Genomic DNA, 17,904 nt, shown 5'->3' on the forward strand with positions numbered 1-17,904 from the left:
AGTGTCTGGGTTTGAGTCCCAGCTTCCTGCTGATATACTCCCTGGGAGATGGCAGGTTCAAGTCCTTGAGTTCCTGCCAGCCACAAGGGAGACTCAACTGAGTTCCTAGTTCCTGGCTTCAACCTGGCCCAGTTCCAGCTGTTGTGGGCATCTGGGAGGTAAGCCAGCAGATTAAAAAAAAAAAACAACTCTGTCTTGGGGCCTGCGCCATGGCTCACTTGGTTAATCCTCTGCCTGTGGCACCAGCATCCCATATCGGTACCAGGTTCTAGACCCGGTTGCTCCTCATCCAGTCCAGCTCTCTGCTGTGGTCTTTGAGGGCAGTGGAGGATAGCCCAAGTGCTTGGGCCCCTGCACCTGCATGGGAGACCAAAAAGAAGCACCTGGCTCCTGGCTTCGGATCGGTGCAGCCCCAGCCGTAGCGACCATTTGGGGAGTGAACCAATGGAAGGAAGACCTACCTTTCTGTCTCTCTCTGTCTATAACTCTACCTGTCAAAAAAACAAACAAACAATAAAACCTCTGTCTTAAATAAAATGAAAATATTTTTTTAAAAAAGAGATTTACTGAACATTATTCCTACACTACAGAAAATATTTCTAGCAATTATTCTAAACACATATCCAGTATTAATTTAGCTACAAACACCACATGGAACAGTGCCATCATGACATCCATCTGCAGTCAGTGAAAAGGAAGCTGAAAGTATCATGATGCAAAAATTTGGGTAGTATGACTTTGTCTCTCTTTCTTCATACTACTAAGAAGTCATACTCCTTCTTCCTGACCAAAACACAGCAATATCTGTGCCAGACATACCTGGCACATGGTACATACTATTGACCATAAACAAGTGTAACAAAAAACACAGTTTTTGAAGACATAATAATAAACAAATCTAAGAGATGGGAAATTGTATAGTGGTATTCCTTTCAAGGGTGTCCAAGAGTCTCAGCTCATAATTTATACAGTTAGGAAGTTACAAAATACAGGATAGATGGCTTCTCAGCATTTTGGTTAAGATCAAGTGAAAACGCAGGATAGGATATAGCGTTAGAAGAAGATATGAGAATCAAATGTTATACATGGGGGCCGGCGCTATGGCAAGGCAGGTAAACCCACTGTCTGCAATGCCGGCATCCCATATGGGCGTTGGTTTGAGACCTGGCTGCTCCACTTCCGATCCAGCTATGGCCTGGGAAAGCAGTGGAAGATGGCCCAAGCCCTTGGGCTCCTGCACCTGCATGGGAGACCCAGAAATCTCCTGGCGCCTGGCTTCGGATCGGCACAGCTCTGGTCACTGCAGCCAACTGGGGAGTGAACCAGTTGATGGAAGACATCTCTCTCAGCTTCTCCTACTCTCTCTATGTAACAATGACTTTCAAATAATAAATAAATAAATCTTTTAAAAATGTTATACATGGTGGCAAATCACAAAACCATATTCAGAATAAAGGGCTCATTACTGAGAGATCAAAATTCCATTTTCTTTTTTTTTTTTTTTCAGCACTTATTTTATTTAGTTGAAAGGCAGAGAGACACACAGAGAGGTATACGCCATCCACTGGTTCATTCCCCAGATGCCTGCAACAGTCAGGGCTGAGTCAAGCAGAGGCCAGGAGCCAGGCACTCCATCTGGGTATCCCATGTGGGTGGCAGGAACCCATGTACTTGGACCATCATCCACTGGCTCCCAGACACATTAGCAGGAAGCTGGATCAGAAGCGCAATAGTCATCCTTGCACCAGGCACTCTGATATGGGATGAGGATGCCCCAAATGACCGCTTCACCTGCTATGCATGACACCTACCCTAGGAGAGTGCGAGGCTTCCTAGAAGCAGAGAGAACGAAAGAAAATGAGCCTGGCTGGCAAATGACTTCAGGCATCAAATATCTGTCGCACATGCTGGAATCCTCTGCCCTCAATCCCCGCAGGCACAGGTGTGCCCTGGGAATGGAGTAGTGTGTGTGTCTGGGACTTTTCCAGCTTTTTTTTTTTTCTTCTTTTTTAAAGTCTGAGCCACTTTTATTTGTTCTTGAATCTGTGCCAAATACAGAAAGTGTAAGTTTTTTAATATTTATTTATTTTTGAAAGTCAGATTTATAGAGAAAGAGTGAGAGACAGAGATAGAGAGACAGACAGAGAGAGAGGCAGAGAGAGAGAGACAGAGAGCGGTCTTCCATCCGCTGGTTCATTCCTGAGTTGGTCACAACCGCCAGGGCTGGGCCAGGAGCCAAGAGCTTCATCCAGGTCTCCCACATGGGTGGCAGGGGCCCAAGTACTTGGGCTATCTTCCACTGCTTTTCCTAGGCCATTAGCAGGGAACTGGAATGGAAGTCGAATAGCCGGGACCGAACTGGCACCCACATGGGATGCTGGCGTCACAGGCAGTGGTTTTACCTGCCAAGCCACAATGCTGGCCCTATTTCTCTAGTTTTAAAAATCAGTTTCCCATGTTAAATTGAATTAAGAGAATGCAAAAGAAAAAAAATAAAATGAGCATTTAATGTGATAATTTTTATTTGTGTGATATAGCCTCAATTTTCTCTCTCACCCCCCCCCCTTTTTTTTTCCTGGTACCGAAACCTCACCAGTGAGGTGAAGTGAAGGAATTTTGGCAGAATCTCTTTTTATAGCTTTGAACTTTACAATGGAGGTCACAGATTACAAAGAACAGTCTATCAACTTTAGATTTCCAGGTATCTTGTCAATCAAAGACATTTTATATTGGGGGGAAGAGGGAAAGAAAGGTTAACAAGTTACGATAACTGGATTTCTGAAAGGCATTAGGTTGCTATGGAAAGTTAACCTGAATGTCTCATGTCTCTGCCAACCTAACACTATATAGCAAAGGAAGGTAACGAAGAAAACTGCATCTTACAACTGAAAATGCACAGTGGCAAAGAAAACTGTCAATCTTCTCATATTTTTAGAAAAGCATGCAGGATTCTTTATTTACAACAAAGCAGAACACAATAATCTTCTTAGATCGCCTAAAAATTAAAAACGAGGAACTAATCCTTATTAAGACTTAATCCAATATCCTCTAAGATGCAGGAGAAATGTTTTCAAGTAGAAAATACACACGATGAATAACACAGCTTTTCTTTATGATGTCTGTACGTGTGGGGCACACAGGGACTGACAGGGATTGTGAACCTGACAAAGCCTTGTGAGTAAGTCTTTGGAAATTTACCTGTACAGTCCTCTCAGTGCCGTCAACGTTGACAGACAACAAGGGCGAAGCCAGGTTCCACGTACTGGTCACATTTAGTTTCGACCCATCAACTTCCACCTGTTGTGACACCAAATAAGACCGTTACCGTGAAGGAAGACGGAAAACTGATCTCAAGTTCATGGCTGCATACAAAGCAGCAGCCACTTGAAACAGATGGCTCCCAAACAACCTGTCATGTTTACTGCTCCAGCCATGAGAGACAGGTCCAACCACAGAGTCTTCCGAGCCGTCTCTGGGGAGAGGTGAAGGACCCGTGAACAGCTGCCTCTGGGTACTGCAGTTTCAAGTGATTTCCAGTGAGTAACAAACAGCCTTCCAACTCTAAACCTATCTGGACATGCTACATTTACTGCAATTAGACACGTAATGCAAATAAATGCCAGTGACATTTTGCAACCCACACAACAGGCCTTGCATATAATATCCTCTCCAAGGACCAAGGAAGAACTTTTTTTGTGTTCATTTTAATGAAGGACTATGCATTGTTATCTTAATTAAACAGAGGCTTTAATTAGGCAAAATTCTTTGGTGTTGAGGATCAAAAGTCCATTCAAACTTTGCAAAGTTTGTCATTTTTGGTCAATAATAAATAACTAACTTCATCAAGTCATCATTCAGAAAGATGAAAAAAAAAACTCATAATCTTTCAACACGAATATTCCTAAGAGAAAAAACTTAATTTCTAAACAAATAACATAAAAGCAATTGAAAGAAAAAAAAAACAAAGATAATTTAAAATAGAAAGTACTACCAGTTCTTTCTTTTTACTCACTGATGGTTCTTCCCTAATACATGAGAGGCAAGAAAAAAAACCAAAAATACAATAACACTATTACTTTGAAGTCTCAAGCAGACAACCTAACAAAGGGATAATTAAGTTCATTCAAGTTTCAAAATAAACGTGTAGCACAGCCCAGATATACAAGGGTACTTCAAAAAACTTCATGGAAAACGGAATTAAAAGGTCAGTTTATTCGGGTGTAAAAGAAAAAACAACTTGAAATCCATGTCCAGTTTGCTTACACTCTGCATTTTCCATAAACGTTTTGAAGGACTCACATATGATCCCCAACAATCCCCTCACTGTCACTTAATTCTCTCACCAGACACTCATGAAAACGACGTTTCAGCCCCAGCTGTTTTCTCTTCTGCTGGACCCTTGGGGACAAGTGTGGGGGCGGGGGGGGACGGGGGACGGGACGGTAATGGAGGAAGGCTGGCGAAAATGTTCTGAAGTCTGTTCCTGGGACATAAGTCAGGGGAGGTTATGGGCATCTAATAAAGCCCACCACTAGGGACACGGTGTTCCTCTATGGGAGCCACAGTGGCTGCAGATGATCCCAGGGCAGCACGGCAGGAATCCAGTGGGATGATGAGTGGGTGTGTGACTGCAGGCAAAGACTAGGAACTGTGGGGCAGCAGACCACTCCATGTCCTCAGTACCCACGGCATGACTCAGCGGACGGCAGTCACCTGTCCAGGCCCTACCAGCAAAGAACTCCCAGGGCAGCCCCGAGGCTGAGTTCTCCTTCTCCCTATCCCGCTCCTGGAGCAGGTCTCACCACCATTTCTCGAGGCCCCTCTCACCAAGCACCCAGCCCCCACCCTTCACTGGAAGCTGGGGACAGGGGAAGAAACCTGACACACTGTGTTACCTGAAAGAGACTATTTAAGCCCAAAGAGGCCAAGGTCTTGTGTGTTTACCCATAAGTTTCTCCGCTTGAGCCCCTCACCCCCTGCAAAGGTAGGGGACTTAGGAGGAAGTTACTAGTGATAGAAAATAAAGGAGTTATATATTCTTGTATACCTGATAAGCAATGGATGAACATCTGCAACTTCACTATACAACCAGAGCAAAGAAGCTGTCATAACTACACAGCTGATGGACATAAATTTCATAGTTCATGGTAATCATAAACTGTGAAACATTTCTGCAAACACTGAATGAGGGCAGGCTAAAAGCCACTGCGTGCCTTTTCACATCCTCTCCAGTATGCAGATTCTCCAGGATATGCTACTCTGAACAACAGCAATGCTGATTCCACTCATGTTATCATTAGATGAGCAAAGTCGAGAGGTCAAGGTAAGCCCCAGGAGAGGCGGACAGTGTCCCTTCGATCTGCAGTTTAACACCATGGAGGGTGGAGGCAGACTGAATGGAATTCTTGTTGCCTTATTCTGTCGTTTATCCTGCTTCCACCCAGCTCATCATCCAAGGGCAAGCAAAGGAGCAGATGCAGACACAATACAGATGCAGGTCTCAGGTACACACTGAGACCTGACAGAAAGAATCACCCCACCTTTTCTATGCCAACAACCAATACAAGATGAACTCTAGGGCAGAAGGAACCGATGACAGACTTAGAGACACCAAGGACAGCAAGCCCCGGCAACGCTGCAAGCTGCCCCGGCTTCCACCCAGCCTCACCTTCGCACAACATAAGCAATGATCAGAAAATAACCAAGACTGCATCTTTGCACACAATTTGGGGGGAAATTATATGAGAAAAAGGTAAATTAAGAGCTTATAACACAAGAAGAACTACTCAAAGAAACACAGGAAGAGTTCAGATAAATAATTCTCCCAAGTCTCAAAGGCAACCGTAGGAAATGTGACCCCTCTTTAAAAGAATGAGCTCAAAGAAGAAAAACAAAGGTTCAAAGAAGAGATTATACAACAACAGAAGGAAATGAAAATCAAGCTCTGGTAGAACTCAGAAAAAAACGAAGAGAAAAATAACATTATAGAGATGAAAGCCACATTCAGACAACCAAAAATAGAATAAATACAACTAAAAAGAAAGAAAGGGACACAAAGAAATCCTATTAAAAGTAGTAAAAAAAAAAAAGTAATATAAAACCAATGTAAAGGAAGACAACAAATATGGAAGAGGAAGAGTAGGAACAACAAGAATACACAACCATCTTTAATGAGGCTTACAGAGCACAAAGAATGTCAAGTAGTAGATATGGTAAGGCTTTTCAAAATAAATAAAATTTTGAATTTGTAGACTGATGGTGTTTATGGAACTTCAAGTCTAAATAAAGAATCGTATGGGTATTTAGGCAGAAATAAGAAATTATGTACAAGAAAAGAAAAAACTTGGGCCTAATCTCCCATGAACAACAATGATAAAGAGGACCACAGAGAAATGCAGACCATATACTGAAAAACAAAAACAAATGCTCCTCAGTTTTATACCCAGCCAAGGTTCCCTTTAAGTGTGTCTTATAAATATCCTATAGCACATAAGAACTTACTGTTCTTCCTTAAAAATCAAGTATCTCTATCTCCACATATGTTGACATGAAACCAGCCCTTCCCCCAAGTACAGAAAGGTACTGGTACAGTATGTGTGTGATCGTTTGTTAGGAAAACAACTCTACATGTACGGCTTTAGACGCACTGATTATGGACAAAGGCGTAAACGCAGCAGGAAGGCTGAGGAAAAGTGATGCCTGGGGCTTGCTTCTCATTGAAAAGCCACTGACACTTTGTAAATTATGTTTGCTATATAAGCATTACATATTAAAAATGTTTTTAAGGAAAGAGAAGTATGAGCAGACTAGGTTTGTCTGTCTTTATAACATGTGCTGAACAGCTATGTCAGACTTTTCCCTATTAGGCTCACAATAAAGAGAAGCTGTTTCTTTTTTTAAAATTGCATTTAGAGACTGGCTGCTAGTCGCTACACCGGCATCACATATGAGCATCAGTTTAAGCCCTGGCTGCTCCACTTCCGATCCAGCTCCTGCTAATGTGCCCCGGAAAGCAGAGTAAGTACTTGGGTCCAGGCATCCATGTGGAAGACTGGGATGAAGCTCTCGGCTTCGGCCCCGCACAGACCAGTGCAGCCCCGGTCACTGGGGCCATTTGGGGAGTGAACCAGTGGGCAGCAGTTCTCTCTCCTCTCTGTAAATCTGCCTTCCAAGTAAATAAATCAATCTTTTTTTAAAACTGTATTTATACTCATTTCAACTCCTCTGGTTGTACATTTACTGATTTCCTCTAGAACACCCAGTTTTCCAATGTGTTTTGGACACCTCTCCCTCATCTGAGAAAGAGGGACTTGAACCAGCAGTGACAGAGGCAGCTGACAGGGTGGAAGCTCTGGGCTTTTTCATGGCAGAGCCCTTTTATTGCAGATATATTTAGACAGTTAATTCCTGGCATGGCAACTACAAGAGTCTAAAGAGATTTTTGTTTTGCTCAAGCAGCTCAGTTTATGGTTAGAAATCATTAAGATTTTTCTTAAATCTTAACAAACAGTAACAGCTAACAAATTAAATCAAATCCAATGTGGGGATAAAAAGAAATATAGAACAGTGAAATGACATAATACCCAGAGGCTCAGACACATCTTACACTTCTCAATGCAGACGATGTTATCTAGACATCCCAGCACTGGGCCAGTGCTAGAGTATCAGACATCACATAAAAGTGCCTCACATTCTAGAAACCATCCGGAGGAAAGCATCTCTAATTTAGACACTAACCTAAAGATTTCACACTACATCGTTAGACCTAGGACTCAAGTGTACCAATTTAAATTGATTATAATAGTAATACTAACCTGTAGGCTTAGCAGATGACCCCAGCCCTCCTTTTTTCTTTTTTTAACCAAAACTGAAACCATAGACCTAAGAACTATTACTTCTTGCATCAAAATCAGTTCTCGGGTGGGTGTGGTGGCGCAGCATGCTAAGCCATTTGCTTGGGACACCCGCATCCCATATCAGAGTGCCAATTTGAGTCCTGGTTCCTCAGCTTTTGATCTAGCCTCTTAGGAAGGTAGCAAATGATGGACCAACTTTTGGGTCCCTGCCAGCCATGTGGGAAACTAGATGTTCTTGGCTCTTGACTTTGAGCTGGTTGGGGGGCATTTAGAGAGTAAATGAGCAGATGCAAGATTCCCTCTCCCTCTCTCCCTCTCTCCCTCTCTCCCTCTCTCCCTCTCTCCCCCTCTCCTTCTGTGTGTGTGTGTGTGTGTGTGTGTGTGTGACACATTCAAGTAAATAAATCTTTTGGAGAAAAAAAACCATATTCTTTCCGTCACTTATATCTGAAAACTCTTCTGCTTCTTGATTTGTCTCTTTTAAGGTAAGAAGTTTCCACTGCGGGCTGGCGCTGTGGCACAGCAGCACCAGCATCCCATATGTGTGCTGGTTTGAGTCCCGGCTGCTCTACTTCCAACTAGCTCGCTGCTAATGGCCTGGGAAAAGCAGCATAAGATGGCCCAAGTGCTTGGCCCCTGCATCCACATGGGAGGCCTGAAGGAAGCTCCTGGATCCTGGCTTTGGATCAGCCATTTAGGGAGTAAACCAGCAGATGGAAGACTGCTCTCTCTCTTTCTCTCTGCCTCTGCCTCTGCCTCTGCCTCTCTGTAACTCTACCTTTCAAATAATAAATAAATCTTTAAAAAAAAAAAAAAAAAAGAAGACTGAGGGCCCAGCATTGTGGCACAGCAGGTAAAGTGCTGCCTGCATTGCCAGCATTCTATGCGGGCATCAGTTTTGAGTCCCGGCTGCTCCACTTCCGATTCAGATCCCTGCTAATGTGTCTGGGAAAGCAGCGGCTGATGGCCCAAGTGTTTGGGCCCCCGTACCCATGTGGGAAACCCAGAAGAAGCTCCTGGTTCCTAGGTTAGGATAGGCCCAGCTCTGGCCACTGCAGCCATTTGGAGAAAGATCAGCAGGTGGAAGATCTCTCTGTGTGTTTCTCCCTCCCTCTCTCTATAACTCTGCCTTTCAACTAAACAAATGAATCATTTTTAAAAAGTGACTAAATCAAATGCAATAAAAGTAGGTGACCAGGTCCAGAGCACTGGCAACACAGAGACAGGGGTATTCAGAAGTGATTTCAGGTCAGGGAAGGAAAGTGGGATGAGCACAAGCCTGGGCAGCACTGGACGCTCGGCTGCCGCCAGGACACACAGAGCAGGATGTCACCCTGCCCTGGAATGTGACCTCCTGCAGCCATGCTCAGGGAGAGCCAAGCCCGAGTTCTCCTCAGTTGGGTGAGGGGTGAAGACATCGAGGGTACTCACACGTGAGCCACTTTAACAGTAGGCCAGGGTCTGCGAGTTGGAGAAAGGGCAAACCAACAGAGCAGGGCCTGTGAGGGGGAAGGCCCAGGGACCAGTGGGGGCAGGGAGGGGTGCAGAGGCAGAGTGTGAAGAGGGGAGAGACCCAGGGACTGAAGAGGGGAGGGAGGGAGGTGACTGAAAGTGAGTTTCTGAGCACAAAGAGTTGGCCAGAGAGGGAAACAGGGGCCTACAGCAACATTAGGAGAAGAGCAGCGTCTCACATCCCACCTCTGGGGTCACGCGGCTGACAGAAACGGTGGAACGTTCGGGAACAGGCTGAGACAGGGGAGTCTGCTGGTCACAAAGCAGGCGGAGCCAGCGGCCACAGGGAAGGACTGAGGCGGCGGAGAGGTTCCACAGTGGAGCAGAGCAAACGGATGTAGGAACGAATGGAGGACGGAGGCCCTCGCCGGCTTTGCCCAGCACCACTGCTGCCTCCTTAGCCCAGCGTCTTGCTCGCACCCCGCGACCACCCCCAGTCACGAGCCACCCCCTGCCCCACAGACGCTTCTGCTCCATCTGCTTCTCCACTCTCCTGCCCCAACAATCTCGTGTAAACATGAAAACGACCATCTACAAAAACAGAGATCAAAGCGGGAAAAGCGCACATGAGGAGCAACAGGGGTGCTGCGCTTTGGGGAGGCATGAACTCCAGACAAAGGCAGCGGGCCCCACTGCCTGCTCTAAGGACATCAGTGCCCCACGGTTCTGCAGTCCCCAGGAGAGGACGTGAGCATCTGAAGGACCGGTGTCAGCATCGGATCAATCAGGCAAGGGGACGTCACGACACTCAGGTCAGCGTGCATGACGTTCCCAACACCGTCCCTGGGCTTAATCAGACACAGCTTTGGCTGAAAATTATTCATTATAAGAACTTTTGTGATATTTAAAATCAGCTTAAAAACATGATTTCTTTCCATTTCAAGAAGACATTTCCTCACATTTAAAATCCACCTGTGACTTTGTAGCCACTGGGAGCATTTTACCACACTTGCAGTACACACAGTGCTGGTGCGGAGCACTTTCCAGGAGCTGTTTGGAACATTCCATTTTCCTATCTACGTCATCATAAGGGGAAAAAGTGCACACCCTAAATTAATTTGACATATGAGAGCGATTACTGACATCCTTTACCAATAAAAACAAAAAAAGCACTTCCACACAGATACCTCGTGACATGGTTCAAATATTATAGTACCTACTGGCAGTGGGAGCCTGCTGAGCAGTTTTAAAATTTTTATTCAACATCAAGAGTGCAAAGCTAACACATATTGCCAAAAGAAGTAAAACTCTGAGAAGACAGGGCTATAACACATCTTCTTTTTCTGTCATACGTAAATTCTAACTTCTTCACATCAAATGTTAAGGAGATTAGCACTGCGCAGAGCTGTTTAAGATAAAAAAAAAAAAACAGCTATTCCACTATTTTAGAAAGACTTTGATCATAAATCTTGCTTCCATTTCTAAAGAGAATACAAAAAATAAAAAAGATTTGCCGATCAAGCTATAACTAATTCTCAGAAAGAAATAACTAATTCCTGCTGCTTTGATAGGCTTTCCCAGCTTATCTTAAAAATGATCAGATGGCACAAAGTAGAAAACAGCTGCCATTTTCTGATTTGATGCTCAGGCCGGATAGAATCCTAAAAATGATTTACAGGAACAACTACCTTGTAATACTCCTTTAAATTCCCATGTTAAAGCCCAAGTAACAAATACTAAGCTTACCTGTGCTCGTGTGCAGGAGTTGCCCACTGTGTGCCTATGCCTTGAAAGATGGTTCTAGACAAAGATGTTTATTCCTGGTTATTTTAGTTCTTCTCTCTCAAAATTGTTATTTATTTTCATTTTACTCAGAAGGCAGAGGGAGAGACAAAGATATTGATTGATTCCATCTGCTGGTTCACTCCCCAGAATCCAACAGCTGGATTGAGCGAGGCCAAAGGCAGGAGCCCAGCATTCAGTGTCAGTCCCTCAGGTTGGTGGTACAGACCCAGTACTTCAGCCACCACCTGCCGTCTCTTAGGGTGTACATTACAGGAAGCTGGAGTGAGATGCGGACCAGGACTCAAACCCACGCCTCTGACACGGACCGCAGGTGTCCCGGCAGCGTCTTCACTGCCTGCCCCTGCGAATCAGCTCTGAACTACGGCTAACGGAAAACACGATTATTAAACTGAATACCAAATAGATGAGGTACAGCATATACTCTTTATTAATAAGGAATCTGTATATCATGCAGTTGGAATGGCTGGAATATTACCATCCTCTCACATTACTGTAGTTGGCTGAATTCCACATTAGCGGATGCCGAACATGAAAAACACAAACATCCTTTGAAATTCTAAAACTAAGACACTGACAATAAGAAGCGCACAGTTTTCCTATCATTTGTAGGTCTAATAACCTTGCTAAATCACTTGCTTCAACGTTTATTTCTTTTTTTCTTTTTTTTTTTTTTTTTTTTGACAGGTAGAGTGAGAGAGAGAGAGAGAGAGAGAGAGGTCTTCCTTCTGTTGGCTCACCCCCCAAATGGCCACCACGGCCGGTGCTGCGCCAATCCGAAGCCAGGAGACAGGTGCTTCTTCCTGCTCTCCCAGGTGGGTGCAAGGACCCAAGCACTTGGGCCATCCTCCACTGCCCTCAAAGGCCGCAGCAGAGATCTGGACCAGAAGAGGAGCAACCAGGACTAGAACCGGTGCCCATAGGGATGCTGGTGCCGCAGGCGGAGGATTAACCAAGTGAGCCACGGCGCCAGCCCCTCAATGTTTATTTCTCTGATTAAATAGGATAAAACTCAAACATTTGCATGATATATAATAATAATTGTCAACATTGCAGTATGAACTGTAACAAAGTCTTATACCTTAACATAATGCAAAAAGGAAATGTTTTCTATTTACTATAATACCATTATAAAATATAGGTATGATACCTTGGTGAACTTTCATATAGAAATGAGATGATGGTTTTATGTAGACTAAAGGAGACAACCATTTTTCATTTTTTTTTTTTATCATCATTACCTTGGCAACTGTCTCATTTCTCCTCCAAAAATACATGTAATAACAACAAATATATCAAGAGGAATTACATATAACATTGGTGAAGCTCTGTCAGTCTGTCACAAAGATTATATAAAATATGCATGTGTGGGGCCAGCACTGTGCCTGCGGTGCTGGCATCCCGTATGGTTACCGGTCCGAGTCGCAGCTGCTCCACTTCTGATCCAGCTCCCTGCTAATGTGCCTGGGAAAGCAGCAGAAGATGGCCCAAGTGCTTGGGTCCCTGTACCCATGTGGGAGACCCAGAAGTACCTGGTCCCTGGCTTTGGAATGCCCAGCTCCAGCCATTGTGGCCACTTGGGTAGGGAACTAGTGGATGGAAGATCTCTTTCTCAGTCTGTCTCTTTCTCTCCCTCTAACTCTGCTTTTCAAATAAATAAATAACCTTTTAAATACTAAAAAATAAATATACACATGCTATAAATATAATTAAATATATCTCAAAGGATGCAAAATGCAAAAACAAATTTTAGGTAGTGATTTATAGTCAGCCAGGGTGACTCTTTTCTGTTTAATTATCACCTCATTAATTGATCAGTAACAACTTTAATTTTAGGTTTACAGTTTAAAATATCCTGTGATTTTGCCTACAGTTTAATTATAGTAGTAGTTTCTTTTGTATTGGTGTGATAAGGTCATTCTCTGTAGATAATATTGCAAATTATATCCACTCAATCAAAAACTCCAGGTACAGTAGGTTAATATACAGTGCGACTGAAGCTCTCTTGCCAGACGGGGTAAAATTCTGTGTCTCTGTGTAGCCCATGTGTCGTCCATAGTCAGAACACTCACATTAAGAACCTCAGCTCCACAAGCCCCCTTCTTTGCTCATGTCTCCATTTCCTCCAACAGCAAATGCATGTCCTAGGGTGGTGGGGAGGAAGACAAGCAGCAAGGACAGCACTCACAAGAACCCCTCAGTATGCATCAGTGTCGGCATCTCAGCTTAGGGACGCCACGGGCTTCTGCCACGATCAGGATTACTCTCCAACAGTTTTTCTGCCTTTTCAAACAGACCTACTTCTGTTTGTTCTTCCACAAACACCTCCTTGACTGTTTATTTTCTTATTTGACTTCTTTCCTACTAGAATCTCTTTTGCTTTTCAGATGATTTTGCCACCACAAAATTTTATTGATGCCCCTCAATGAAATTCCATGACCTAAAGTGAGGCATTTGGCCCAGTGGTAAAAGAGCCTGTGTGGTCATATCATAAATTGTATAAATGTCTTATAAACTGACATTCTTTCAAATTCATGGGACATTTAAGACTACAGACCAGTTATCTTCTAGAGTATCCCTCAATTCAAGAATATGCTTCTTCAAGATTCATGCATGTTTAGCAGGAATACCACCAAGGTGATACTGAGCTTTCCTACATTGTCAATCTGTCCCTTTGCCTGTGAGGCTATTTTATCATGGACTAAGAGGGTTTCTGACATGTATGTTCACTGTGATGTCAGTCACCAAGTGAATACATCCTTATCTATTTCTATATCCATCTATAAAACACCGTGAGTTCACACTGACACCTCAGGCTGCTTTATTTTAGCCTCGATTCATGCTATATTTGCAACTCCCTTCAAAGATGGTTGGAAAATGACTCCCATTATCCAGCTAAAAAGCTTTGCTGCTTTCTTTTTTCTCAATTTGTCCGTTATAATCTGCTACCCTAAATATATTCCACAGTAAGTCAAAGGGCATATACTATAGAAAAAGAACATGACAGTGCCTTAACAAATAGGGTGAACCCATTTGACATTAATGTAAAATTTAGAAACAAGTTTCTTTTAGAGGAGAAAAGGAACAGTATCTTGAGTGATCGTGGATATAGTTTTGAGAATTTAAAACATAGTTAGTCTTTTGCAACTCAACAAAATAAAAAATATCAACTTAGAAGATTTCAGCATGTTACAAAATATTTTAAAAAAAGGTGTGCAAGGAGTGGTAAACAGTAAATGGCACTCACTGTGCCATTCTCTCACCTTTGTGTCTACTTTAACATGCCCATGGTTAGAAGTTAGAGAATAGATTATGAGACCAGTCCATATTGAAAGCTAATTATCGGCCGGCACTACGGCTCACTAAGCTAATCCTCCACCTTGAGCGCCGGCACACCGGGTTCTAGTCCCGGTCGGGGTGCTGGATTCTGTTCTGGTTGCTCCTCTTCCAGGCTAGCTCTCTGCTGTGGCCAGGGAGTGCAGTGGAGGATGGCCCAAGTGCTTGGGCCCTGCACCCCATGGGAGACCAGGAGAAGCACCTGGCTCCTGCCTTCGGATCAGCATGGCGCACCAGCCATGGCGGCCATTGGAGGGTGAACCAACGGCAAAAGGAAGACCTTTCTCTCTGTCTCTCTCTCTCTCACTGTCCACTCTGCCTGTCAAAAAAAAAAAAAAAAAAAGCTAATTATCAAGCCAATCAGGAGAAATGGGTTTACCGAATCACATCACAAGCAGAGATGACAAACCTGAGGGACTCCAAAGGACACTGCAGGCACCATCTGTTGTGTGCTCCCTCGTTCCCTCCTGTTATGCCGATGTCTCTCTAGTCGAGCTCCTCACATTCTGCCACCAACCACTAAGACAAATACAGACTCTTCCTGCTATTTCCTATCCTACTAGTCATCCCATCCAGCTAGAAGACTGGTGCAGCCACTGTGGAAGACAGTATGGAGATACCTCAGAAATCTGAATATGGACCTACCATATGACCCAGTCATCCCACTTCTGGAAATTTACCCAAATTAAAAGAAATCAGCATAGGAAAGAGCAAGCTGTACCCCCCATGTTTACTGCAGCTCAGTTCACAACAGCTAAGATATGGAATCAAACCAGATGTCTATCAACTGTTGACTGGATAAAGAAATTATGGTATATACACTGTGGGGAGCAACCCGGACTAGACTAAGTTACTGGAATTAAGACTTATTCTATGCATCTGCTCTCCCACAATATGGCACTGAGAAGGGAGAAACAGCTTCTACACAGCTGCCTCCAGTTCAACCAATAAACTGTAGGACCTGCTCCTGATTGGAGGAGAGCAGCGTACTCGGCGTGTGGGTAGCAGAGTTGGGATTGGTGGAAGAGGACTATAAAGGAGGAGAGAGACAACATGCACCAGGAACATCTGAAGGAACATCTATCTGAAGGAACACCTGTGCAGCCCCCGAGAGAGCCGGCCAGCAGTGTGCCGCTCCCCCGCGGAAGTGGGGAAAGTGGCCAGGGGGAACCGCCCTTCCACGGAGGTGGAAGGGACGGTAGCCAACCCGGGAAGAACCAGCAGCAAACCCGGGGAGGGCCGAGCAGACAAAAGAACAGCGCAGGGTCCTGTGTTGCTCCTCCATGAAGAGGGGGAGCGACAATACACACTATGGAGTACTACTCAGCTGTAGAAAAAAAAAGAAATCCTGTCTTTTGCAACCAAATGGATGCAACTGGAATCCATTAAACTTAGTGAAATAAGCCAGTCCCCAAAAGACAGATACCATATTTTCCCTGATCCAAAATAACTAATAGAGTACCTAAAATGTAATATATTGGACTGAAATGGACATTTTGAGATTTGATGATTCTTTATAGCCTTTGTCTCTTCTGTTGAGGAATAGTGTTTTTACTATTCATACTATTTGAACTCTTTTACTTAGTGTAGGGTTAACTTTATGGTCATTAATTAAACTGAAAATAAATCTTTGTAAAAACTCAGAGTGGGAATGGGAGAAGGAGAGGAATGAAGGTGGGAGGGAGGGTAGGGGGGGAAGGATCACTGTGCTCCTAAATCTGTGTACATGAAATGCATGAAGTTTATATACTTTAACAGAAAAAAAATGAGAAAAACCAAGAGTGTCAGCTGTGACACAGCTAATGAGGATGATGTCACACCTCCCTGGACAGAAAAATCATCACTGGATTAGTCCCAACACCCCCCAGTGAAAGGCCAAGTTCATGAAGGTGGGCTGACACCTGTCCTTCAAGAATAGCTTAGCACTGTGCATCAATCTCACAGACAGACAGATCTTTGATAAGTATCTACTGCCCTAAAATAACAGTGACCTAATTCAGTTACACAGTGTTGAGGCTCAGAGTACAGCTGTGGCACGCAGAATGCCTAGAATCAAACGAGAACCAAGGTGTCTAGACCTCATCCCCTGCTCCTCTTTCCCTCCCAAAGCATAGAAAAGGGGTGTTCTAGAAAGGTCCCCACCATCCTTACGATGCTGAATTGTAGACCTCACCACCAAGCTGGCCTAAATCAGCTTCAACTAAATTGAAGCTGAGCAGCTGAACCAAAGCGAGCAAAGAAGAGGACTATGACCTACAGATGACACCCTGAAACAAAGCTGTGGCTCTCACTGTTGATAACACCTATATTTAAGAATACATATTCACTTTCAATAGCAGATTTCAGTTACATAAAGACTTCATTAAGCCTTTTATACTGCAAAACCTACACAAAATCTATGTGGAAATAAATGTTCCATAACCCACTCACAGGTACAAATCCATGTGTGATTAAAATAGCTCATTTAAGCAGCCAGCGCTGTGGTATAGCAGGTAAAGCCACCGCCTGCAGTGCCAGCATTCCATATGGGCACCGGTTCTAGTCCCAGCTGCTCCACTTCCAATCCAGCTCTCTGCTATGGCCTGGAAAAAAAAGTAGGAGATGGTCCAAGTCCTTGGGCCCCTGCACCCATGTGGGAGACCCAGAAGAAGTTCCTGGCTTCTGGCTTTGGATCAGCACAGCTCCAGCTGTTGCGGCCATCTGGGAAGTGAACTGGCAGATAGAAGACTCTCTTGTTCTCTGCCTCTGCCTCTCTGTAATTCTGCCTTTCAAATAAATAAATAAATAAATCTTTTTTTAAAAAAAAGTCTAAGTCACCAGACTTCGAGCTCAGCCCCTTAGGTGATTAGCATTTCTGGAAAAAAAATTAGCTCATTTAAAGAGAAGCAGACAATAACAAAATTACTTAAAATTTTATCCCATTTCTAGGGTTTCACTTTCATGACCATAAAAATAAAACTATCCATTCAAGTTGTAAGATAAATCCTTTTAATTTTGATGACTGGAACAAAGTAAGGCTACTCTAATATTTGTAAAATGTGTTCCCAAACTGAAAGAATAAGACTGGCACTTTTCCAGGAGTCTTGAAAAAGAACATGGCTAACATACATCAGTTTTGGTAGGAGTTACCAGATATAACACAAAGACAATAGCCAAACTGAAAGCTAACAAGGAAAGGCATGAATGGAAAATGACTATGCATAGTACAAGGAATTAATGAGTAAGCTACATTCATTCTTGAAGACCTCCAGAGGTACAAATTGTAAAAAGAGTAGTGATATCATTTGGTATATTTTATTTACTTATTAAACTATTAAAAAATCTTAAATATTTCAACTAATGCCACTGTGAGATATGAAAATGATCGAATCTAATTGATTCTCAGAAAAGACAAAATTTATAGAAAACAATAGTTTAAAAAGTTACATTGGTTTCTTCACATCCTGAATAAATTCTA

At 43.5% G+C, this 17,904-nt stretch overlaps 1 protein-coding gene across 9 annotated transcripts in view; it reads right to left on the bottom strand.

Annotated features, from left to right (window-relative positions):
• The window catches only part of PCCA (propionyl-CoA carboxylase subunit alpha), a 432,698-nt gene that overhangs the window by 103,517 nt on the left and 311,277 nt on the right, over nt 1-17,904 (bottom strand). For 6 of the 9 annotated variants that reach the window (XR_016212708.1, XR_016212710.1, XM_051850469.3 and 3 more), the window contains one exon: nt 3,199-3,297. The exons of the other annotated variants lie outside the window; for them this stretch is intronic. Coding sequence is in view for 4 of the 6 variants with exons in the window: in XM_051850469.3 (XP_051706429.1) it covers nt 3,199-3,297 (99 nt within the window). In the remaining 2 variants the exon portion in view is untranslated. The remainder of the gene's footprint in view (nt 1-3,198; nt 3,298-17,904) is intronic. 9 annotated transcript variants of the gene reach the window in all.

This window comes from Oryctolagus cuniculus, chromosome 9, assembly GCF_051225735.1.
Source record: "Oryctolagus cuniculus isolate XC-2025 breed Fujian yellow rabbit chromosome 9, ASM5122573v1, whole genome shotgun sequence".
Taxonomy (NCBI): domain Eukaryota; kingdom Metazoa; phylum Chordata; class Mammalia; order Lagomorpha; family Leporidae; genus Oryctolagus; species Oryctolagus cuniculus.